At 42.1% G+C, this 26,267-nt stretch overlaps 1 protein-coding gene and 1 pseudogene across 2 annotated transcripts in view; both read left to right on the forward strand.

Moving 5' to 3' along the window:
- SH3GL2 (SH3 domain containing GRB2 like 2, endophilin A1) overlaps positions 1-26,267 on the forward strand; it is a 193,887-nt gene that overhangs the window by 132,857 nt on the left and 34,763 nt on the right. The window contains exon 2 of the mRNA XM_079789998.1: positions 19,454-19,522. Coding sequence (XP_079646124.1) covers positions 19,454-19,522 — 69 coding nt within the window. The remainder of the gene's footprint in view (positions 1-19,453; positions 19,523-26,267) is intronic.
- LOC307111091 (rho GTPase-activating protein 20-like) lies at positions 3,645-6,685 on the forward strand (annotated as a pseudogene). The gene has a single exon. The product of its transcript is annotated as a rho GTPase-activating protein 20-like (transcript).

Below are 26,267 nucleotides of genomic sequence, written 5' to 3' on the forward strand. Positions count from 1 at the left end.
CAGTTTGGCATGATGCTAGAATCATATACAGAGCTTGTCCCCAATTTAACGCACAACTTTGAGCAACGCTAAGCCTGCAGAAAAGCCAGAACTGTACCTGTTGTTTGTCAAATGCTCCGTATATCTGCATAGGAGTGGGAAATAGAGCTCTTGTTCCAGAGTTGATTGAGGCAGTAGGAAATGGGATGGTAAAGGCAGTGGCTTCTTTGCACACCCTGAAAGCATCCTGGGAAGGAAGGAAGCAAGTTAGCTCTTCCATGGTGTGGGCTGCAGTGACATCCCAAGAAACTACTTCCTTGGTTTTTTCAATCCTTCTCCAGCTATTGCAGCAGCCTTTCCTGTTACAAACATCCTGAGGGCAGAGAGGTCTTAAAGGCGAGTACCAGACTGTGAGTGAAAAAGCAAAGGAGGACTTTGTCAGATGGGCCGCGGCCGGGGTTGGGGCGGGGGCGTGGGGGGTGCCTTCACCTTTTTTCCTTCTCTGACTTCAGCGTGAGCCTGCAAGCTGGGAGTCTCCAGGGGGAATCGGCCAAAGTGCAGGCAGCAGAACTCCCAGCTTAGGGTGGAAGCAGAATGGTGTACCTGCCAGTGCTCAGCCTTCTTTGCAGTGATGGACTGCTTAGCATTCAGGAAATCCTGCCTAGGGTTATAAATGGAACATATATGGCATATATATATATATATATATATATATATATATATATATATATATATGCTGTCACTAAGGTTCTTTTAAAGTTTTGGGTTAGGGTAATGAAATTTCTGCAGATATGCATTATCACACTTGACATCTCAGACAGGGATCCATCTTTCTGAGCTCATTGTTCTTAATTCCTTTGTCAGTGGGTCAATATTGTGTGTGTGTGTGTGTGTGTGTGTGTGTGTGTGTGTGTGTGTGTGTGTGTATGTGTGGTGGTGGTGGTGGTGGTGGTGGTGGTGGATCTGGGGCTTCTTCATTGAATGCCACCACCTCACACACACACACAAACAAAAAAGCTCAGCTGAAAGCTGAAGTACCTACCTTGAATGGAAGGAGGGGGGCTGTCCAAGTATTAGTGATGGAAATGGAGCATATTCTGCTCTACCTGCCTGCGGCTGGCACCCAACAGCTGTCATTTACTCTGCTTCTTATGGGTATTTCATACAGTCACAAATGGTATTTCTACAGCAGAAAGTAAACTGGAGGAAATACTATGTACAAAAAAAGTATGAGGATGTAGTTTCTGTTGTCGGATTCTTAGTATTCTTTAGATCACTTGTACTTTGCCTTTGAGACCATCATACTAACCAACATCACAAATACACACAGCGGTTTGCTTGGTCCCAGAGCAGCCAGACACTTGGAATGATTGTTCTAATTACCACCCACTGCCACCTCCTTGTTCCTCCTGGGCTTGCTTACACTCATTTGAGAAACTACTTCCTTGGGGTTTGTTTATCCGCTTCTATCTCTTTTTTATTTTAATACTAGAGGCCCGATACACGAAATTCGTGCAAGGAGCTCAGCCCTCACAGCCCTGGCTTTGACTTGAAGGTCGTCTGGAAGGTCATCCGGCTGTCCGGTCTAATTAGCATATTACGCTTTTATTATTATAGATTTTTTTTATATTATTGATTTTTTTTTTTTTTTTTTTTTTTTTTTTTTTTTGGTGCGGGGGAGAGGATGGGAGAGGGGTAGAGAGATAGAAACATCCATGAGAGAGAAACATCATCCATTGGCTGCACGCCCCCACTGGAGATTAAGCTGGCCACCCAAGCATGTGCCCTGAATGGGAATAGAACCAGTGACCTCTTGATTCATGGGTTGACACTCAGCCACTGAGCCACACTAGCCGGGTGATCCTTCTCTTTACCTATTCTCCCTCTACTTTCTGTGTGTGTGTGTTGTTTTTTCTTGGTCTTTTTTCGTTGGCCTTCTACCTCTGCCTAGATTTTATTTATTAGTGATGTGTAAGGTTCCCTCCTTGACCCATAACTGCTCTCTGGATACATGTTCTCCCTGTGTAATCTCATCTGCTTTTCCAGTTTTACAAATCAGATACATAGTGTGACTCCATAAATCTGTCTCTTGCTGTCACCTCTCCCTAGAGGTTCAGACTCATATATATATGTGTGTGTGTATATATATATAATTTATATATATATATATGTTTATATATATATATATAAAAATTAGAGGCCTGATGCATGAAATTCATGCAAGAGTAGGCCTTCCTTCCCCCGGCTTCCAGCACCAGCTTCCCTCTGGCACCCGGGACCCGGGCTTCCCTCACAGTCCTGGCTTCATCCAGAAGGTCATCCGGAAGGACATACGGTCTAATTAGCATATTATACTTTATATATATGTATATATTCAGTTACCTGTGACATATTTACTTAAACTTCAAACCTAATGGCTCTGTACCTGAGTTCTGTTCACTAGTATTCATCCATCTGCTAAAGCCTGAAACCTAGGAGACATAGAATTCTCTGCTTCACTCCTATATATCAAATCAGTCACACAGTCCTGTTTATTTTATGTCCTGAATATTTACTGAGTCCATCCTTCCTCTCTGAGTTTGTGGTTCATCTTCCACCTGGAAGGTTACAGTAATGTTCTAACTGGGACCTTTATAATCTTGGTTTTTAGAAGTCAGTCTTCATTGTGTAAGTAGATGATTTAAGAATTAATTAGCTATGATAATCCCCATCTTAATCCTGTTAATGGCTCCCCATCAATGCCAAGAGACAGTCTAAGTTAATTTTATGGTAAGCCCCTTTGGAAAATATTTTGGAAATTTCTTTAAAAGTTAAATATACATTACCCATAAGACGCAGCGATTATACTTCTAGATTTCTACCCAAATGAAATGAAAACAGATTGGAGGGCGCTTGGCTTAGGGCTGAGTCCTGCCTTCCTGCTTTACTGAGCTTTGCTCTGGTGGGAGGGGAGGGAGGGGAGTTGGGGAGCTGGGGGGTAGGGAGGTTGGGCTAGGAGTCTGGGGGAGGGGGAAGGGGAGGGTGGTGGAAGAGTCGAGGGTGGTAGGATGGTCTTCTGCCTCTTACTGATGAGCCAGCCGCCCACGTGAAATGAATGCCTGGGACACCGCTGACTTACGGAAACTGCTCAGCTGAGAGATCAGGCACATCTGCCAGCAAAGCAGGAGACTCTAAGGGGGCAGGCTGGGAGATCCTCCTCCTTGACAGGTGTCTGCACCAGAGAGGCCAGGCACAAAGAAGGTGAGGACACTGAGCTGGCAGAGATGCCGTTATCCCTCCCTTCCCTGCCTGCCCTGCCTACCCCCCCACTTACTGCCCAGCACCAGACCTGCTTGCTGGTGCCCTCCCTCCGGACACTCCCACGGGGGGGGGGGTACGTGACCCCATCACGAGGGGGATTTAACGCCAGAGGCTTGAGGGTGCCATGTTCTAATTCTAGAACTTCCCATCTTATCCGCCCCGTGGCAACACCACCTCCCAGGTCACCCCCCAGCACCCTTGGTCTTCTCCCACATCTCCCCGAACTCTGTACTCTGCGAACTCTCTGTGTGTGAGTCTAACACCTCTGAGCCACCCAGCAGGCTCCGCCCTCCTCTCCATCCACCACAGGGTAGGCAGGCAGCCCAGTCCCCCATGGGGGGCGGGGCCAAGGTGGGACATTGCCTTTCCCAGCCCCACAGGCGCTGGACCCTGGGTCTGCAGAAGTCATCAGGGCTGTGGTGCCCCACAGGGCTCAGCAACTCGCCAGGAGGAGAATGAAAGCACTAGTGGGAAGGAGGAGGCAGGCTCCACCTCTTACCCTTGATAACGCCCTGCCAAAAACAGCCAGCTGCCAGGGAGAGGCCTCCTGCAGGTGTGGACACGCGTGCGTTTCTGTCATCCTTCCTGTGCCCCGGTAGCGCCCTGCTACCTGATGGCCTGGTAGAACTCAAGAGAGGCCCGCAGAGGCGGGAGGGGCACCTCTTCCTGTTCAGTGACCGGTTGGTTGTGGCCAAAATCAAATATAACAACTTCAGGAGGAAAACTAAAATAAAACTGAGTGGCATGTGGGCAGCAAGCTGTGTGGATGAAGTGGGAGAAGGCAGTACCGATGCCATGAGATCGTTTGTCCTGGGCGGACCCACGGTGAACTTCGTGGCCACTTCCCGTTCCCCAGAGCAGAAGGGCAAATGGCTCTCCCTCCTCTGGAGATGCCTCAGCCTAGAGAAGGAGAAGGGCTGTCCGAAGAGCATTCTCCCCAAAATCGTCACCAAGGGCATTGGGGACTGTGCCTGTTCTAAAACTATAACAATAAGGGATTCAGCCCGTCCGTCCCCCGGGAACGCTTCCTCATGGAACAGCTGCCCCGGGAGAGGCGGTGCCAGTTCACCCTGCAGCCCAGCCACCAGGCTGCTGCCCAGCAGCTGAGCCAGTCAGGTCAGAAGACATTTAAAAGGAGAAGGTGTAGCATACAGCAGGATTCTAGTACTCACCCGGGTAACTTGCCCTTGTCACCAACCTCTCCTACTCCAGGACAGCTCTTTGGAGTGTCTCTGCCACGTATCTGTGAGAATGACAGTCTGCCCAAACCTGTCTCAGATAGGCTTTTCATTCTTGATCAGAAAGGACCTCGCACGAAAGGCATCTTCAATCTGTCAGCCAACGTGAAATCTTGCAGAGAGCTGAAGGAGAAACTGAATTCTATAGTGAGTCTATTTTTTTTGTGATAGCATCCATTTTAAAGGATTTTCTACGAAATATTCCTGGTAGTATTTTCTCATCAGATCTCTGTCATCACTGGGTCTGTGTCATGGATCAAGGAAATGATGAAGAGAAAATAAATACAATTCACAGGCTGTTAGACCAGCTTCTGAGAGCCAATGTTGTTCTACTACGGTACCTTTTTGGGGTCTTACGCAACATTGAGCAACATTCCTCATCCAATCAGATGCCAGCATTTAATTTAGCAGTATGCATCACTACAAGCATTCATTGGCCTCCTACCTCCTCCAACCAGAACTAGAAAATGAATTTATAAATAAGGTTACTCTGCTTATTCCATTTCTGATTGAAAATTACTGTCGAATATTTGGAGAAGAAACCACTTCCCTCTTCGGAGAGGTTTCCGCGAGATGTGATACTAAGAATGCCTCCCACATCTCTTGCTTACAGATGACTGACTTCTGTAATGGCAGCTTGGAAGGTGAGCGGATGCGGATGCTGAGGCCCCGTGTGGTGACTTGGTGACGAACCTCGGTCAGGGGAGCAGAAGCATGGACTCTGCCTTGACCCCTAGTAATGATGACCTTGACCCCTAGTGATGATGACCTTGACCCCTAGTGATGATGACCTTGACCAGCCTGCGGTGGTTGGTCTTTTAACCCCGAGCGACTTTGACGTAGACCGTTCTAAACACAAAGACATTCAAAAGGAATGTCCTCTTGAATCCAAGCCCATCACCGTTATGGTACTGTATGGAGAGCCCACACTGCAGGACCCTGCTGGGCCCCTGTCTGGCATGACCACACCCAGCTGGTCCACAGCTGCAGCAGGTGCTCCAGAAAGCCTGAGGCAACACCAGCGCTGCTCGGAGCCCAGCACCAGCTATCTAGACTCAAAGCTTTCCTCTCTCAGGCAGGAAAGGCTACGCAAGTCCAGCTGTGATGCGATTCTCTCACAAAAAGAGGAGGACCATCTGAAGCAGAATCAACCCCTACAGGAAGAGGGTAAGACGTATTTTAAACAGAGTTTAGTTACAGGCACCGATATCAAGAAAAGGGCCACTAACACAAATGCTAAGAAGGAAAGCTTGTTTGGTAATGAAGGAAATCCTGTGAAGCTTCTCCCTGCATCCAAGCCAGCGGCCATTTCTGTGGCATCTTGCAGTCACATGTCCTCACATGATCATCCCAGGAGCCAGCCCTTCGATTCAGATACATCAGGTGATGCCCTTCCGCACACAACGGATGCCCTCAAGAGTTCAAAGAGGCAGCAGCACTGCTCAGAGCCCAACGTTGATGACCAGCCCTGCAAACTGAGCTATCTCAGGAGGATGTTTTCAAAGAAACAAAAGAAAACTAACTACGGAGCTGGTCACTTGTGTGGAGAGGAGGATCATCTCAAACGGCCCAAGTCTTTGAAAATGGAAGGGTAAACGCATATTAACCAGAGTTCAGTCATGAGGATCGAGGTGGGCAAGAGGAGTGTCTCAGAGCAACACACTAAGAAGACTTGACCCTCAAGATTAAACATTTGCTTCTCCTCCCCAGGCACTTCCCCATCTGGCTCATCAGTGAGCCCCCAAGACTGTGCTTTTGCTCAGATTGCTGCCCATTCTATATTGACTCCCACCTAAACTTCCTCTCCAATGATGACACTTTTCAGGCTCAAAGCAAGCAGGCAGAACTTTCTTCTGACTTTTACAGTTCTAGTCTCATTTCTCGAATGCCTGGTACCTCCTCCAGGCAGACCAGCAGCTGCCCAGCTTATAAAAAAATGACACTGCAGAAGGTCATTCACAAATGCATTCTGTAGCTCTTCACCCAGCGCACGGTGGAGAAATGGTTTGGCCACTTTGAAAAACTGGCCCCTCAAAAGGAAAGCAAGGGCATCCAGATCGGAGGAAAAGAAAATAGCTTCTCTGAAAGAACCCCGGAGCCACCTCCTCATGCTTCTGGTGTTCCAGGAGCCAGCTCCCTGCAAGAGTAACAGAAAGACATGCCCCTAGAGCAGTGGTTCTCAACCTTTCTAATGCTGTGACCCTTTAATACAGTTCCTCATTGAGAACCGCTAGCAGGGTCGCCTAAGACCATTGGAAAACACAGATATTTACATTACGATTCATTAACAGTAGCAAAATTACAGTTATGAAGTAGCAACGAAAATAATTTTATGGTTGGGGGTCACCACAACATGAGGAACTGTATTAAAGGGTGGTGGCATTAGAAAGGTTGAGAACCACTGCTCTAGAGGAAGCCAGCCTCATGCTTTATATGAAGTCCCACCAGGAAGGAAAGCATTTGGGGCAGTGCCCTCCTGGTACTCCACCTTGTGCGAGATCCCCACCCAGCTCTTGGATTGTGGATGGTGTGTCTAGCCCAGACTCAGGTCCTGCAGTAGTTAGTGATGTTGGGGACAAAATTCAATGAAAGACATTTAACCACACGAAGCTGATGTCTAGAAGAACTTAAATTGGGCTAATAATGACATCAAGATAATAATTTTGACTTTTTTGGTATAAAATCCCTGGAATAGAGAGCATAAAGATAATTAATCATTGCTAATACTTAGGAAAACAAAATGATTCTCTTTATTGAGACCATTTGCATCACCTAAGTGTTTGGGAGGCTTTTCCTTGTTAGAGCATGGGATTGGTCCTGTTGTGTGATTGTAGGGATACTAGCAGAGAGAGAAGGCGTCTTGGCTGTCAGGCCGGCCTTCTTTGCAATCACTGGATTTGGATGTCCTCACCTCCAGAAGTTTTTTCATTTATTTTTCCCAGTGATTCAAGGTTTACCGATAGTTTATGCCCCATAAGTTTATTTCATAAGACAGTTCTCCTCTCTCCTTAAAGTTCACACTGGTACATCTCCTGGATTATCGCCTTGCAAATCGATATGAAGGAATAGAGTCAGAGATGGATATACATGTTCCTTCATTTTAACTTACAAGAAGTTGCTTAGAATCCATTGGGTCTCTCTAGTCCACCATTAGATGGACCTTTCTCCCACAAACTAACTTATTCCAAATTGTTTTTCTGAGCCACCAGGAAACTTTGTGTCAAATGTTCTTTCCCTGTTGTCCTAAATGTGGCACTTCTCAGTTATAGGGGGAAAAAAGTAATGTTTTCTGTAAAATATAAGAAGTTTTTCAGTATTAGCTATTGGTGCTACCTAACCTCTTTGCCCTGTATCATTAGCGTTTAGAACTCTGGGTCCAAAGAACTCCTTCATGGCCTGGCTATCTCAGTCACAGATGTGAAGTAGATGTCAACTTGTAACCGACCACTCCTATAGTTAGACTCCTGTGTGTCCATATACATCTTTTGTGGCTTATAAAGGCCTCAGGGATTTCCCTTATCCTTAGGCACTATTACTGTCTGGACCCCAAGTTGTAAATGAAGCTCTTAATCTTTCAGTGCCTTTCTGGAAGAAATTTCCTCTCTAGTTAACAAAATAATAGTTCTAGGTCCTCCCCCTGCCCCCCATATTGATGAGTAGAAAATTACTCACCAGATTTGAAGGATAGAAGAAAATAGATGTTGAGGTTCTTGAATAACCATGTCTATGCTCTTTTTTCCCTTAGATACTCCTATAATACTTAATGTGAATAGTTGTTAGTATTGATGTTAAGTATTACATTGTATGATGTGAAGAATATTTCATCTTATTATACTGTTAACCTATATTAGACCTAGGCTTTATCTAAAATGTTTTAAATTGTATAATATAGCTTGACAAAGTTTACTACCATAAGTTATGTAATAAATGTGTATTTTTGTACTTGCAAAATAAATAAATAAAACATATGTACACACAGACTTGTATACAAATATTTATTCAAAATTCCCCCCAAACTGGAAGCAATCCAAATGTTCATGGTGAATGAATAAATAAAATATGGTATAATATGCAAAGGAATACTACTCAGCTATTAAAAGGAACTGAACTCTACTGATATATGTAACAACATGGATGAAACTCATGTTTTATGCTGAGTGAAAGAACCCAAATATTTAAAACTACCTGGTGTGTGATTCTACTTATATGCCATATCTAGAGAAGGTAAAACCATAGAGATGGAAGGCAAGTCAGTGGTTGCCTATGGGTGGGAGTCAGCATTGAGTAAGAATGGGCTCAGGAAACTTCGTAGGGTGATGGAAGTGTTTAAAACTTAGTCTAGTAATAATTACACAATTATGTGAATAAATTAAAACTAAAATAAAACAAAAGCTTAAAAAAACTGAGGTCTTTAGCATGGCATGGAAGGCTCATTGCCATTTGATCACTCCTTTCTCTTGCATCCTCTGTTCTCATCATCCCCTACCTTATGTTCTGATCTATAACAGCATTGAAATAGGTGTACTTTCCAGCATATACTGGTTTTTGTTGCATTTGTTTTATGTCATGTAGTAGCTTCTACCTGAGAAAAAAATTTCACCATGTCTATCCTTCTGGCTTACTTATATGTACTGATTTGAGAATCAGCCAGGCCCCAAGAAGCTTTCCCCAACCTTGTCTTCTTATCCAAATGGGTGAAATTGTCTATTCTAAGATCTGATGGGTTGTTTACATATTTTTAGGTACTTACCCCAATTATATTAAGTCCTTCATGTAGTCAATAGTTAGGTGTTGTTGTTTTTTTTACTTTAAGCAAAATGACGTTTAACAAATCAATTTTGCCATAGGTTATTTGATATAAACAAGAGTTAAGTTCCTACAGCATCTCATCAACATAGCAATGCAATTACATTGAACAAAATAATGTTATTTGAGGACTTGCTGTATATTGAAATGATTTATTTATCCATATATCCCACCAGACTCTTAAGTTCCCAGAGAGCATGTGCCATGTCTTATTTGCATATCAAAGTCCTGGTGCATAGTAGGCATTCAAGTTGAGTTCTGTTGTATTTATTCTACTTGGTGAATTTAATCTAAAGATGATTTGTCTTTTTTTTTTTTTAGAATGAGATTTGCATGAATATAATCCTAATGTGGGGGGGGGGGTACCACAGCATTTTTTAAAGAGCTTTGCATGCTATTTTCTCCCTTTCCTAATTTATTATCTACCTTTTATACACTATAAATAGCACTCCATCAGGTAGAAATGGTATTTGGTAGGGTTTTCCAGGGAAACAGAACCAGCAGGATCTGAAGGCAGAATTTCTTCCTCAAGGTAATCTCAGTTTTGTTCTCAATTGAATTCAGTTGATTGGATGAGGCCCACCCCCATTATCAAAGGTAATCTTTACTTACAGCCAACTGACTGTGATGTTGACTACATTTGCAGACTATCTTCACAATGCTACCTCAATTAGTGTTTGAACAACTGGATATTCTAGCCTAGCCAAATTGATACGTCAAATGAACAATCACCAAAATAGATACCAGAATTTTAATTGCAAGTGATTTTAGCACTCTCCTGGTTATCTCAGCACACCCCGCCCCTGCCCCATTTTATGGATTAAGAAGCAGAGGCCCAAGGAAGTTTGTGGTTTCAGTTCACAAACCAGAAAAGGACTTGCCAGCAGTTTATCTTAACAAATAAATGCCTAGGACTACTCCCTCTTTGCCACATCAACTGAGTCATCAAGCGATAGGTTCTAGGTCATTCATTAACCAGGACTGAAATCTCAAATGAATTATTGGTACCACTTTTTCTTTATGCCAGTTAAGTGTGTTTTTTTTCCCTCAAGGGAATTTATGACTGAGCTTTAAATAGAATTTAAAAAATACTGCATGACATAGTTCTAGCCCTAAGTTATAGGGTCTATTTTTAGGAGACACTGTCTTTTTATATTTTGTTCATTTTCAGTGGCTTATTGCAGTGGAATATAAAAATGTATAAAATTCTTCCTATTTCCAGGGATGGGAAGCTTTATTAAAATACGCCCCCCCCTTCTGCTCATAAATTACCCCTTATCTGATGAGGAACTAAAGTATTTGGGGAGTCAACAAATAGAGAAATGCTATTTTTTTTAATCTGCACATTTTTTATATTTAAACATCTTTTTCTAGAGACAAAGATAACTTGTAAATGAGACTATAGGTGAGAGTATAAACTATCTTTCCAGGGAGGGCCTGAAATCTGCATGATAGCTCCCTACTGAATCCTACCAGTTCCCCTTGTTACCAGTGGAGAGGGGTCTTCATCCCCACCTTTTGCACTTGGGGTACGTGTGGAATAAGAATTTCTGGAGGCCCCCACAGGAGGATGCGATATTGTAGAAAGCTTTATTTCTGTGGAATTAAATCCATGAGTTTCCAAGGTCCCCACTCCCTCAGTCCCACCATAAAGGAAGTGTGGCTGTGGTTTCAATAGGGCTAGAATCAGAGTTAGTGTCCAGAATCTCTGTTCCATGTTAGGGCGTAGTCCAGTCCAGCATCAGGGTAGTTTAGTTTGAGTGAAAGGGAGGGAGAACAACACAAAGAGAGAAACATTGATGTGAGCGAGGCACATCAATTGGTTGCCTTCCACACGCACCCTGACCAGGGCTTCGGATCGAGCCTGCAACCAAGTACGTGCCCTTGACCGGAATTGAACCTGGAATCCTTTAGTTCAAGCATGTCAAACTCGCAGTCGACTCGTGGCCTGTCAACTGCGAGTTAAGGCCAACACTGTATCCACTGAGCCAAAGCAGCTAGGGCACAATGATGTCACCTTTGCGGGGGTGATGTAAGTTAGCTGCATAGTGTTTGGGAAATTCTCACTTTGGGGACATGGAGTTTAGCAAGTTTTGCTTTTAACCCCAATGAACCATACCAGAAACAATTAGAAATGCATGTCAATAAATTTCTGCATTTTCTATATAGTTGACCAGAAGCAACATAGGCTGGAAGCTGGGAAAAGGGCCAAGTGCTTAGTTCATCTAAACCGATTTTTAGCTCCAGGTATTCAAAGAAAAGCAGTCTTAATCCTATGGAGTTCTTGTTTTTATATTGTAGAAGAGGAACCTTTATCCTTTTCTTCTATGTAAAAATTCTACTTGAGAGTAAGATCAGAATTAGCTTGATTTAGATAGAGAAAAAATGCATTTTTCTAAGAAAATCTGAAGTTTCTGGATGGGAAAAATAAATAATATATATTTTTGAAATTCACTTTCAAAACATCCTGACATTTAAGCATTCCAATTTAATGACAGCTGAGAAAAACTAGTGTGAAACTTATATCTCATGAAGTGAATTCACCCTGCCTTTCACACATGGGAATACCACCATCTGGAAAAACAAGATATACTTGTAGTTAGCCAAATACCAAGAAAATACTGCTGTAATTTTGATTCTCCTGTTTTGTTTTGTTTTCTGAATATTTGATATGTCATCAAGTATTTTCCTTATAAATTTTATATTTTAGTACCTTACTGATGAGTAATGATTAAAGCACCTTCATGAAGAGTCAGAGTATGGGCTTCTTTTATTTATTATCATAGGTGATGCCTGTTTACAAATAGTGAGAAAACAGTACGATGTCCCACAGGGGTAATTATTATAACTTCTTTCTAAAGCTTGTGCATTAAATAATGTTCTTTAATTCAGTTAAATTACACTTAGTTTTTTTTTTCAAACGTAAGAAACCAACTTAAAATTACACCTTTCATGTAAGACCACTTAAGACATAATATATCCCTTATTTTAATAATGATTTTTTTATAGTTTAAAAAGTGCTCTTAAATGCATATTCTAATATAATTCTCAAAAATCTGGTGTGAGATGCTGTTGGTTTTCATTTCTTGGGTGAAGAAATTGAGGCACTAACAGGTTATGCATTTTCCCTTTCACACAACTATTGGTTGTCAGGGCTAGAATTTCAGGTCTCTTTACCTTTTTTTTTTTTAATATATTTTTATTGATTTCAGAGAGGAAGGGATAGGGGGAGAGAGAGGAGAGAGAGAGAGAGAGAGAGAGAGAGAGAGAGAGAGAGAGAGAAAGAGAAAGATAAAGATCAATGATGAGAGAGAATCACTGATCGGCTGCCTCCTACATGTCCCCTACTGGGGATCGAGCCTGCAGCCCAGGCATATGCCCTTGACGGGAATTGAACCTGGGACCTTTCATTCTGCAGGCCGACGTTCTATCCACTGAGCCAAGCCGGCTAGGGCAGGTCTCTTTACTTTTAATCCACTTTTTAGAAAAATAAAACTTTACTTTTAATCCACTTTTTAGAAAAATAAAACTTACTTAATAAAACCTCATTGACTTGTCAGTGAGGTTTCATTACCTAATCAGGCCGGCAGGGGAGAACAGTTAGGGGGATAAGGCCAGCAGGGGAGGGCACTTGGGGGCGATCAGGCAGGCAGGCAGAGGGGTTAGGGGCAATCAGGCAGGCAGGCAGAGATGTTAGGGGCTATCAGGCAGGCAGGCAGGTGAGTGGTTAGGAACGAGTGGTCCCAGATTGGGAGAGGGATGTCCAGCAGTCAGACATCCCCCAAGGGGTCCCTGATTGGAGAGGGTGAAGGCATAGGCTGGGCTGAGGGACCCCCCCATGCACGAATTTCGTGCACCAGGCCACTAGTATATGTATATAATTTTGGGGATTGTTCCATGGAGCATATTGGCAGGATAATATATGAGTTCTACTTTCTGCTTTTAACAAACCAGCTATGCTTTACTTATGGAATGTTAAAAGTAATTCTGTTTTAATATGAGTAAATAATACAGTACTTGATAAAATTATTTTTGATTACTTTTAAAAAGCACTTTGGAAAACTATTATATTTACTTTCCATCATATGTGAGTACATATGCACACACAAACATGTTTGCCCACATGTGTGTGTTTACATACACACATGTGTATTTATATACAAACTAAAATACATATATATATATATATATATATATATATATATATATATATTTAGAACCATGATTAATGTGAAGAATGTGTATCATTACTCTTAATTTTAATTGTGCTAAAAGTAATTTGGTGAATGAATGTGGAATGGTTATAGTTGCGAGAGAATTTTCTTTAACTTTAGCTACGCTTTAAATAAAATATCAGACATCATAGCTTTTTGAATTTTTAATTTTGCCTGTTGCTGATGGAGAAAAAGATAATTACACTTTAGAGGGGAGAGTAAACTCTCAGGAGACACAGAACCTGTGCTAACTCATAGTTAAGGGTCTTCCTTTAACTTATGTGTAATTTTTGGTCTTAGGATAATTCACTGATATTTTTTTTCAACTAAATTGAGTGTCTGCCCTGCAAGCACTATGTTTGGTAATGTGCTCTCAGAAGTTTTCCAAAAGAGAAGCCTGCGATATGATTGCCTCCATTAACATATTATAATTCAAATGAACAAGGGTCTTCAGCAAGTTTACTCAGGTGGCAAGTTCCAGGTAGTTCAAAAGATGATGTGTCTCATGATGAGTGCAAAGGAAGTCTGATCACTTTTAGGTAATGGAAAAGATGAAATCTGGGTCAGCATTTTAGATAATTGGTAGAATTTGAAAAATAAAAAAGGGAAGTAGATCCAGGTCTATGGCTGAGGGAATAAGCACATTTGGTGGATGGTGAGGAAACCTGACTGTGGACACAAACAAAGCTGGACAAGGAGGTAAATAACTTTGCAGGTTTTAGGGTCTGTTTGGTGTTAAGTCTGTTGAATTTTACTGATGATGTGGTTTTCAAAGAGACCTTTATGAGAGGCAGTTGAAGAATGGTAGTTGGCCCTTCAGTATTTAATACATGGAATGCAATTCAGAGAAGAATCAGAGCTGTACCTAGAGGATGCGGTGTCTTTTGCCTAGACTGATGGTTGCTGCGGGGGAGGCTGAGTCATTGCGGGAAGCAGTGCAGCATCATTTGAGCTGAGAACAGTGGTCAATTATTTAAGCTGTTGCTTGCTGCTGGCTCCTTCTGACATCTTTCTCATTTGGTATATAGAGAAAAATAGCATGAGACCACACTACTGTGGACTCAGAATTAATACTTTTAATTTACTAGTAAAACATGAGTTGAATGTATTATTTATATTTTCTTTTAAAGTTGTGCCTTTTCAAAGACCATCCTAAAGTGAGGTGATCAGCCTCACTTTATGCCTCCTCTCAGTCATCTTAACATTAATATTTACACAAGTACATTGTGGTTCAGTTATAGATCTTTCTGAGTACCTGTTGTAGGGAATACAATGAAGAGTAAGAGAGAGGAAGATGGGATTTGGATTTTGGTTGGAATACAGAGTACATGGAGAGTGGGAGAGAAGAACGGGATTAGAAGCATAAGCTCTCAGTGTTGTGCTAAGTGGATATTTGAATAGAGGAATTTTTTTTAGATGATACAAGGGGCATATTACAGTTCACTTGAACTTTTTAAGTTCAAATAACTTGCTGATTTTCATTTAAACAGGGATAAATTTTTCAACACATTAGCCAAAGTGTTCTGAACAGCAACAGAAAATATTCAATACTATGAAACTTTGGTTTCAGGAATCACCTCACTGGAAAATAGGGCAAAACTACTGTTAAATAAATGGCACTGGGTAGGGAAAGCAAAACTCATTTTGGCCAGATGGTCTCAGGGAACTTGTACTCCTTACCTTGATGCCTATACATGGAAGTTTTAATAATGTTATTTAAAGAGCAGGAGGAGAAAACATTGGGCATACTCTTAAGGAATGTGACAGTTATTATTTAGCCCATTGCTTAATTCAGTGCCTTGATATATTTAGATCCTTTGTGACTTGTAAAAACAATAGCCCAGAGAACCATGTAGATGTCATATTGAATACTCTTATTTTCCCAAGAATCTAATTAGATAAGAAATTTTTTATATCAGCCAACCAATCAAGTTAGTACCAGTATCTATTAGCCTCTTTCACTGTTTGCTGAACTGTTTCTCTCAAAGCAGGTCAAATGTCAGCTTTTGTTAAGAAGAGAAAGATATTTATAGTCTCATTCTTCCCTCTCCCTCCCCCCCCCCCCCCCCCCCCCCCGCCACAAACACAGTACTTAAACCAAATAGTTAAAGCCCAGTAGAAATGGCTTCAGTGTGAATTGCCAGGACTAGTTCTAAATTATTAATGGACAAAATAATCAAATTTGGTATCCTGTTTGATACAGTGACCCAGCAACTGTGCTTCTAACCTGTTGATGAATGAAAAAAGTGGGGAAATTAAAATCACTCTCAGTTGAGTGATATGGGATTGAAATTGTGATATAAGCCCTCGTGGTTTTGCTGGGGGCCATATTTTATTTCCTAGAGATGGGCAAAATGTGATTAACCCAATGTTAACAGGATTCTTTAATGTTACTACAAATAGAGACATTTCTCAGATATGTGTTTTTTTGTGATATTTTTTCAAATTAAAAATCATAGGTAGAAGGGGTCTACATCTGTAGTGATCCATAAAGGATCATTAAAATGGGTCCTTGGGATGTGGTGAGTTCCCTGACATTGGAGCCAGTAAGGTAGATCTGAGAGACAGTTAATTTGGGATTATGTAGCATATATTTTTTTATTGTGTAGGAGTTTGATTAGATTAGTTTCCCAGCCCAAATTTAACTAAAAAAACCACATACTTCAAGAATCCTATCTAATAAAAGAGTGATATGCAAATTGACCATACCTCCACTACACCCTCAAGCCACATCCATCAGCCAATCAGGAGCAAATATGCAAATAAACCCAACCAAGATGGCTGCAGCCATGAGAGCAGGAGGGAGGCTTGGGTTTTCCCAGCAATGGCGGAAGCCAAGCTTTCTGCCTGCCCTTGCTGGCCCAGGCCTCCACTCAATGCTACAAAGTTTCAATGATAGAAGATACATAAATCTCAACAAAAATGGCTGCCGCCACGGAGCGAGCAGAAGGCGTGGCTCTGCTCCAGGCTACAAAGTTTCAATTGTAGAAGATAAATAAATCCCAGATACCAGGGCCTCCGATTGGGTTGCCAGGGGGCGTGGCCGGCCTGCAAACCACCATAAGCCCCTCACCCAGGCCGCCCCATGCCCCAAGGGAACCCCCACCCTGATCTGGGATACCCTTCAGGGCAAACCAGCTGGCCCCCACCCATGCACCAGGCCTCTATCCCATCTAATAAAAGAATAATATGCAGATTGACCATCACTCCAACACACAAGATGGCTGCCTCCATGTGGTCAAAGATCCTGCCCCCATGTGGACACAAGATGGCCACCACAAGATGGCCAGCAGGGGAGGGCAAGTGGGAGGGACCAGGCCTGCAAGGGAGGGCAGTTGGGGGTGATCAAGCCTGCAGGGGAGGGCAGTTATGGGTGACCAGGCCTGCAGGGGAGGGCAGTTAGGGGCAAACAGGCTGGCAGGGGAGCAGTTAGGGGGTGATCAGGCTGGCAGGCAGAAGCGGTTAGGGGCAATCAGGAAGGCAGGCAGGCGAGCAGTTGGGAGCCAGCAGTCCTGGATTGTGAGAGGGATGTCCAACTGCCCGTTTAGGCCTGATTGGGCAGTCGGACATCCCTTGAGGGGTCCCAGATTGGAGAGGGTGCAGGCTGTGCTGAGGGACACCCCTACCCCCCCTGCATGAATTTCGTGCACCGGGCCTCTAGTAAAACATAAGAGGACTGGCAGTATGAGTAAAACAGTCATTACTGAGCAAAGTAAAAGGAAGGGAACCAGTATAAAAAATCAGAGTAAAAATGTATTTGGTGATAGGGAAAATGTGATAATTTCTAAGGCCCCTTTGATTTCTGACTTTCTATAACTAAAACCTAAATATGTAGGTCAAGTCACTGGAAACCAGACTCTCACTCAGAGATTTTAAGCTGAATACTATGGCCTCCCCAGCCCCAATTCTGGTTTGGTAAACATCTTTAAGAAAGCAAGCAAATAAGCTGATGGCTGAGCCAGGTCACAGTTGGTGCTGGCTTTAGATGTGGTTGTAATAATGCCAGATGAAGCCTGGGTCTGTGTGCATACTATTGAAATACTTAATAGTCAGCACCACCCAGGACACAGGTTAAGTGAGAGAGTGATGTCAAGGACCAAGGGTTAACACAGTAGTGAGTCTACTTCTGGCCATCTGAATCTAATGGAACTTTGAGCAGAGAAGGCCAGTACCATGGACAGCTCTTCAAAGTGGTGGTGTGACTGCAGAGCCCAGGGTTTAGCTTGGGAAAATTGCATTCAGGTCCTGGTTTCACCTCTTCCTAGATAAAGGTCAGTACTATGCATAGACAATTCAATTTATGCAATTCTCAGTTTAATCATCTGAAACATAGTAATAATACCTGTTTTTCATAGTTCTTGTGTTACACAGATGATAAATTACAAGTATGTCAACTATACAAATTAATATTGTTTCAACCTTTTACTTTTCATCATTGACCTTTATTCACATGTCTTATAATGAAAATTGCTAGATTCTTCTCAAGGTATGAATAAGAAGTAAATAAATGGCTAAGAGAAACCAGGGTACTATAAGCAGATATACACTTAATTGGTGAGAGAAGGGAACTGGGATATACTGCATATCTTGTAGGTTCTGACACATATTCTTATATTTATTATGCCATTTAATTTTCATAACAATTCTGTGTACTTAGCAAAAAGTAGAGGAACCAGTCCATACTATGGCCTTCCATCACAGCATATTCTTTTTGTTACTGCTGCCGGGATGAAATGAATGGTATCTGCTATACAGGGCCAAAGTAGTGGTAGAATTCAGACTCTTGATTTCTCCAAGAGTGATCTCTTCTAAATGAATTTAAGACAGAGAAAGAAAGGGTAAGGAATACACCTCAGCCCCCAACAAGGGAATATCAGAACTTCCATAGCCAAGAGACAGGACCATGCATCCAGGAGCCCTTTTAGAAGGAGGTGAACCAAGCTCACTGGAATTCACAGATTGTTACTGAGGTTGCTGTTGGTCTGATCATGGTGGGAATCCTTGCAAAATACCTCCTTGGCTGTTAAAGGAAATGAGAAATCATACTTTGATATCTGTGCATGATAACTCGTGTATAGTAATGTCTTATTGAAAAGTTCCTAAATACCTTTACAGTTAGAGGAATGGAATTGTTGTGTCATTAGCACTTAATATCCATGTCTTTGATGAAACCAAAGCTATTTTCTTGTGATTCCTTAATAAATTTTTATTAGACTTAATTTGAATCTATTTCATAATAGATAGGGCATCAAATTTTTTATGAACATGAATTCTACATGTGGAAAAAATGACCATTTGCTTGGGTAAATGGATGAATATACAATGTATGATAATGGGAATTCATTGAGGGTACAGAAATGTCCTTAATCATCTTTCCATAGAGTTTATATTACATATATAAGAATATAGACAGCTACAGGGAGCATTATAAGATTACTGTACAAGTCTTTTTACCTGAAGATAAGCTGAGCTGATACTTTTTTCTCTCCAGTTTGATAGATGTTTGTGATTTCCTGTTCAATAGCCCTTGAGGAATAAGTTGAAGAAGTAGCAATTTTCTACCTAGGTAGCATTTTAGATCCATTAGCAGAGGGAGAGGATTATTATATGGTGCTGTTGTCCCTCAGAACTTTCAAAAGGAAAATGTTACTGACTAGATAGTTATATAATGATTTATATAATAGAAAGAGCGGTGGGGTTGAAATCAGAAGATACACGAGTATTTGAATTACTTTTTTTCAAATCTTACCAGGTAAATTATTTAAACCCTCTGAGCCACAGTGAAAATGGGACTGCCTGCCTATGTCACAAAATGGTTGTGAGATTATACTAGATGATATTTGTGAAAGTGCATAAAACTTGTAAGAGATTTTTAAAGGAAACTCTATAATAATTCTTTTTGGTTATTTTCCACAGAAAGTGAGTGAGAAGGTTGGAGGAGCTGAAGGAACCAAGCTAGATCATGACTTCAAGGAGATGGAGAGGGTAAGTCTTCACCACACAAAACCCCCTTTGTTACAAAACTGCCCAGCATCCTAAAGAGGAGAAGGGAGAAAGGAAGTGGAAAATGTCCTCCACTGGTACCTGGGAATACATTTTGTTATTCTTGAAAATTCTCTTTTTTTAGTGTCTTATCCTAAAACAGAAAATGTAAAGTATCCTGTCATCCCTTTGTACTATCCCAAGAACAAAATGTCAGTGAAGGTGAAATTCCATCATGTACTTTTCCTTGTGGATTTTATCATCACTTTTCCAAATAGGGACCGCGTGGAGCTGGCACTGAAATGTGGTGAGGTGGGAAGAAAGAGAAGGTGGGGAAACGGTGCCTTAAATGTTTTGGGGAGAGTTTGATTCACTTTCTGGCTTCAGAAGACTTTCCCTACAGGACCGTGCCAGCCATAGGAGCAGGGAGATTTGGGGAGAAAGCCGTGGTGGAGCCCTTCCCACCCTGACTCTCCCTCCTCTTCCGCTGCTGGTTGCACAAGTCAGTTTATTGCTTGGAGCCTCTATGCTTTTATAAGAAGAGAATATGCATCACTTTTTGAAGGACTTTTATTAAGGGTGAAAAATAGTGTGAATCCTTTAGCATTCTGCCTAAAAGTAGGTTCTCAATAAGTGAACCTGGAGGTGAACAAAATATCCCATTTCATTTTTCTTGTGACATATTGTCATAGTTTCTCTTTTTCTTTTCTTTCACTTTGAGATTGTTTTTAGCAAGTGACACTTAGGCTTATAGTGAAGTGTGTGTATCGCTCTGTGCAAAGAATTATTTTAGGTGTTAAATTGCATATGGGCAAAGGACCTGGGAATACAAACCCTGTCCTTGAACAGAGAGGATGTCAAAAGCCTGTGATACCTAGAAATCAAATTTTTTACTTAGTTCGTATGAGTTCCAGTAGGCTGCCTCAATTTTGCTATTTTTGCTCTTTGTGGGAAGAGTCCAACAAAGACAATTTCTGGATATTCTCTGCCTCATGTTTTTGTTTTGTGTTTTGTTTTTCAGTTTTTCTTCTGATGAGTTCATTGATACATTTAACAAATTCTTGTTTTGTGCCTCCTATGAGCCAGGCATGGAGGGTATGGCTGTGAACAGGATAGACAAGGTTCCTGACTGCATGGAGTTCTTAGTCTAGTGGGGAAGGAAGACTATGGACAAATACCAACCAGTGTGGCAAGGGGAACGAGACACGGCACTAGAGAAACTTAGAAGAGAGGAAACTCACCCACACAGAGAAGACTTTCCTGCTATTGAAGTGAAGATGCGGGGGATGAGTAAGAGTTAGAAGAGCCTAGTGTGTTTCTGGTGCAGGGAACAACAAATAAGAGAGAATAGGACACGTTTGAGTTCCTGAAAAAAAGATGAGTTGCCAAGAGACAGTAGTCTCGTAAAATGAGACTCTGTAGTATTTGCCCAGCTGATCATTCTAAGTTCTTGAGATGGACGTCGCTGATAGGATAGGTACCCACGGGAGAGGAGATTTAGTATGAGTCCTCAGTCCCAACCAGGAGTCTGGGAAGCCAGCCTCTTATGCCAAATGCCTGGCAGCCAGTCATCCCCACTGGGTTGAAGCTGGCATTGGTCCCCATTTCTCATCTCTGGGCAGTTCTGAATGCCACCTGGTCATCAACCAGAGCTGGTAGCCATGGCTGTTCATAGTTCTGGAAACAGTATTCTACCTGTTCTTCTCCTACAGCATCTGAATCTCCAGACACTGACGTACCTGCTCAGAATGACTTGAGTCTGACTTTACTTCCTGTAATGTTTGAGTTCTGCGCTCATTATGAGCAGCCATGTAAGGCTGTTCATTTGCACCAACCTCTGTCTACATCTGATCTTCCTTAGTCCTCCCTTATCCTTTGATGTCTCTCTCCACCCTCACCTTGGAGGGAATTTACAGTATGTCACCTGGCCAGTGCCATGTCATTGATGACAGATTAGGCAGATATTTAGGAATTTAGAGCTAAGGAGTCAGAATTTGAGTCCTGCCTTCTTCATCTGCCAGGATGAAGGTTCCCTGGCTAAGCTAAGACAGACTGATTTGTGTTTCTTAAATGATAGTAAACAGAATAAGAAATTTGTAGAACAGAGTAGAGTTTATAACTCAACGACTAATTGAGGTTTTGAATCCATTCTAATCTTGCAAACTAATTGAAATAAAAGGGGATTTTGCAAGTATTTTACGTCAGGCAAAGACTCAGATATCCCTCGAGTCTGAATGTAAGGTTTATTTCTCCTATTTTCTAGAAAAATAATGAGTTTCTGGAGGTTCATTTCAAAATCTACAGTAAAGTAAACACTTAGTAATCGTTTGAAGAGCACGCCTGTGGTTTTGTATTTAGGTTTATATCTATGTAAATTGAGAGATTTAGATTTCAGTGCAGTGTGGAAATCTGTTTTATTCCGTTTTATTTCACACATCTATTGTCTATCTGTGGCTCTATTGCAAATTTTTTACTTTTTACCCAGGCTAAATTTGCAATAACAGTAAAGATTTCTGTGGTAATTAGAAAGCACATACTTTGCATTCAGAATATCAAATATTTTATCTCCTGTTAATATGTTTATTACTCACAAAAGTGTTTTAGCTCAATATTCCCAAGGCTACAGAAGAATCATCCTTTTACAGTTGGCTTTCTGATCATAAGGATTCAGAGTAGAGAGAGCTTGTTCAGCTGTATTCTCAGAGGTGCAATTAAACAACAGAATGAAATAAATTAGAGGTTTGCATCAAGCAGCACTACCGGGAGAGAGAAGTGGGGATTCCTAGAAGTTGTTTCTCTAATCAGCCACCGCAGCCACTCTCCTGCTAAGATGAAGTGAAATTACCATTTGTGTCTGTCAGTCCCCACAGCCTTCCCCTCCCACAGCTGATTGCCTGAATTCCTGCCACTGTGTTGTCTCTGCAGGAACCCTGCCCAGAACCCCTTTTCTCCTCCTCTTTATGTGCCTTGCACCGAATTGTTTCTGTGTTCAAATGGCATCTGTTGCTTACCAGCTTCATTAAACACAAACTAAATTTCTTCACAGACATTGTGTGTGAAAAGCTGCAGACTTTTTGTCGAGTGGAAGTTCTAGAATCTGAGGGCCCTCTTGTTCCTTCTCAATTTTCCACCCGTTGCCTCAGTGATTCTGCGTTTGTGTGTGTGTACTTATGTTCATTAATTCACGAGGAATATCTGTAAATGCCAGGCATTGTGCTGGACACCAGGAATACAAAGGCGGTTAAGGCACAGTTCCTACCTTCTAGGAGTTTCTAGTTCTGATGGAAGAAGTGGGCACATAAATCAGTGGCATGCAGGGCATAGTGCTTGATGTCCTGGGTTGATGCCCAGGGAAGAACTAACTCAGGCCAGATAGGTCAGTGGGAGCTTCCTAGAGGAGAGAACACCTGAGCTAAATCCTGGAGTTTCCTCATGGCCCTGCACATATGGGTAACGCAGCCGTCCAAGCCAAGGGGCGGGGGGGTGGGGATAGTGTCTCGCTTTGCAGTCTGAAAAGTATGCTGGGAAATCCCTTCTGTTGAAACTGGAGGGGCATTAGGGTTAGACATGCGATTATAGACCATTTTAATAAGAAAGGAATTCTTTTTAAGGAGCAGCCTCAAGTTTTAAGAAAAACTGGACGTTGAGAAAGAAAAGAAAGAATGCCATTCCACAGGAGAGTGAGGAAGAATGGGTTGTTTGCAGAGTGGGGTGTGGGGAAAGGCTGATGGAAGGTCCATGGTCATTATCTTCGTACACTTTATTAGTCATTGGGTGGGGAAGGGTTAGATCCTATCCAACCTTAGGTGATAGAATTACCCATTTATGGTAGAAACTGTGGGGAGATAGAATCAAGCTCAACATAAGAAAGAACTTTTGGCTGTCAGAGCTGTTTAAAAAAGAGAGAGAGAGAGAGAGACTGATTCCCCATCACTGTCCTTGTTTAAGCAGAGGCTAAACCCACAGTTCTCAGCTGCAGTGTGAAACACACTGAGTATCATCACTTTCGAGTCTTGTGGCAAGTAACTTGTTACTAATGATGCCACTTTTTAATAACATCACTCTAACTTGAATTTTAGTGATTTATCTCAAATGGGAGAGAAAAGAGTCAAGTCCCAACCAGCACACGAAGACTGACACACATCCCTGAGTGCACCCATGGATGTCTGTCATGCCCATGGCTGTCTTCTTCATATGTGTGGTGATAAAAGAGATCATGTGGATTTCTGTAACTAAGATATTCACTTTCTGGTGATGAATTGTAAGATGGGAGAGAGCCCCCAATAAGGTATCTTTTTGCTTATCCTGAAATTTAGGGGAGATAGATTTCTTCTCAGCTATGTTTTCCAATATATTTCCAAGCTAATATTCATTAAAGGTAATGCCCAAGAAGATTAGCAAGAGCCCTTTCTGATGTGGCTCAGTAGGTTGGGCGTCATTCCATGCACCAAAAGATTAGCAAGAAAATGCCTTGGGGCACTCTCAGCCAAATGCCTCATTTATTTTTGTTTTTCAACACCCTGTTTGTTAATCAGACTTTCTGAATACATAGGATGACTGCCAAATGGCAGAGGTACATGAACTCTTCCGATCGGTAGGGAACTATTAAGAACATTGCGTTGGACCAGCCTGCATCTGGCTGCCAGAGAAACTCCCGCAGGATGCTGCTTCATCATGTCTCTCTGACTGGTCTCTCTAGGTGTCCTCATGCAGGGTTCTCATTGCTTTACGTGAGCGTGTGTGTGCGCGTTCTTAATATGTCTATTCTCTTAACGTCGGGGATAGAGAATGAAGAATTTGAAAAGATTTTAGTTTTCCATTTGACATCTTAATGTTTTCATTTTGGACAGCCGTTGTGAGTTACCCCCTGTCCAAGTGGGTGCTGATTCATCTATTTATTACTGCTCATTAAATCCACACACTGTGCTCCGTTTCCAGGTGTGTATTTTTTTCTTCAGCTCTGTTCGTGTGTCCCCATGACCGCATCTGGTATAAGGCAGTATCTGATGGAATGAAGTTGTATGTTTCAGTCCTTTTGTAGCTCCACAAAGAGTGCTGTGTTCATGTGGATAATATTCAGATGCCTCAAAACAATAACCCCATTCTAGTCAGTTCAGTGCCTTTCAGTTCTCTTGTATCTTGTCTCTAAAGACTGAGGCAGCTGGCGAAATGACCAGCCTCATTCATAGATCAGCGTGACATACCTTAGGGAAACGAGAACCTCAGCATAGGGATCGGCACACTCTTTCTATAAGTATATTGGGCTTGGGGGGGCCACAGGGCCTCTGTGGTCTCTATCGCAACTCCTCACTTTTGCTGTTAAAGAGTAAAAGCAACTGTTGACGCTGTCTAAACAATGATGTAGCTATGTTCCAATACAATTAATCTAAAAGCACTGAAATTTAAATTTTACATAGTTATTATGTGCACTGAAAGAGGAGCCTTCTTTTGAATTTTCTCAACCATTTCAAAATGTACCCAAGAACTTATATACACATATGCATAACCCTTGGGCACAGACAGTAGTGTGGTAGGCCTGGGAGGGCCAGAGTGGGGGAAAAATGAGGGACATCTGTAATACTTTCTGTTAGGTCCAGGCAGGGGGGAAAGACCACAGCCATGCAAGCATCCACAAGGTAGATGGTGACAAAGATAACTGGCGCCTTCCCAGACCCTTGCCAGCCTTCCCAGACCCTTGCCCGAGGCAGGAATTCCACACTCTCATGCTCTCCTCCCTCCCCTCACTAAACAGCTGTATAAAGGAAGTACCTAAGCCCCAGTTTTGGCGCGAACTTCCCTGGCCCACTCTCGGACCGGTGAGTTTCACCCAGGAGCGCAAGATTAAAACCTCCCCCCCTTTCCATGGCCTGGACTCTGTGTCTTGTTTCCTGCGTCGCAAACCTTTCACTTTCAACAATACAGATACATTTTAAAAAACAAAAATGTAAAAGCAGGTACTGTCCTGGTTTTTGCCTGCTGGCCAGTGTGACAACCCTTGCCTTAGCTGAGGAAGAAAAATGTTACAGTGAGTAAAGAGGTTTAGAGAACTATTTTTCTCCCTACCCAACACTGTAAAGTATAAGACTGGATAGTGGAGGAAGACATATCTGACTCTCAAGTACAGTAGACCCTTGAACACACAGGTTTGAACTGCATTGGGCCCGCTTATATGCAGCCTTTCTTCAATAAAACCCTGCACTGTCTCAATCCATGGTTGGGAGTTTGAGGATGCGGAGGGCTGACTGTATGCCTTGATTTATGCCATTTCATACAGGGGACTTGAGCACCCAGGGATTTTGGTAAATGTGGGATGAGGGGTCCAGGAAAACCAATTCCTCATGGATACCGAGGAATAAGTTAAGTTTGGGGGGAGTCAGAAGTTATATGCAGATTTTGACTGCATGGGGGACCAGTACCCCTAATAGGGACTTTTTTAAAATGCCGTGGGATGCGGGACAAATTGTTAAAAATCGGTTTTGTCCCGCCAAAAGCGGGACGATCTGGTCACCTTACCCTAACCCCTACGTTGTTCAAGGGTCAACTGTATTGACATTTGCTAAAATGTTGGTATTGAGAAAGTTGAAGAAAAAGACCAGAAGAATATATGCCTATGCTTTTACCTTCAGGGGAAAAATTATTTTATGTAGAATTTTTATTTCCTGAAAACATGCACATATCTGTATGCAGGGTGTCCCCCAAAAATGTATGCACACTTTTACAGCTGATAGCTCAATTTTGAAAAATGAAA

This window comes from Cnephaeus nilssonii (genome assembly GCF_951640355.1).
Source record: "Cnephaeus nilssonii genome assembly, chromosome: 14".
Classification (NCBI taxonomy): Eukaryota; Metazoa; Chordata; class Mammalia; order Chiroptera; family Vespertilionidae; genus Cnephaeus; species Cnephaeus nilssonii.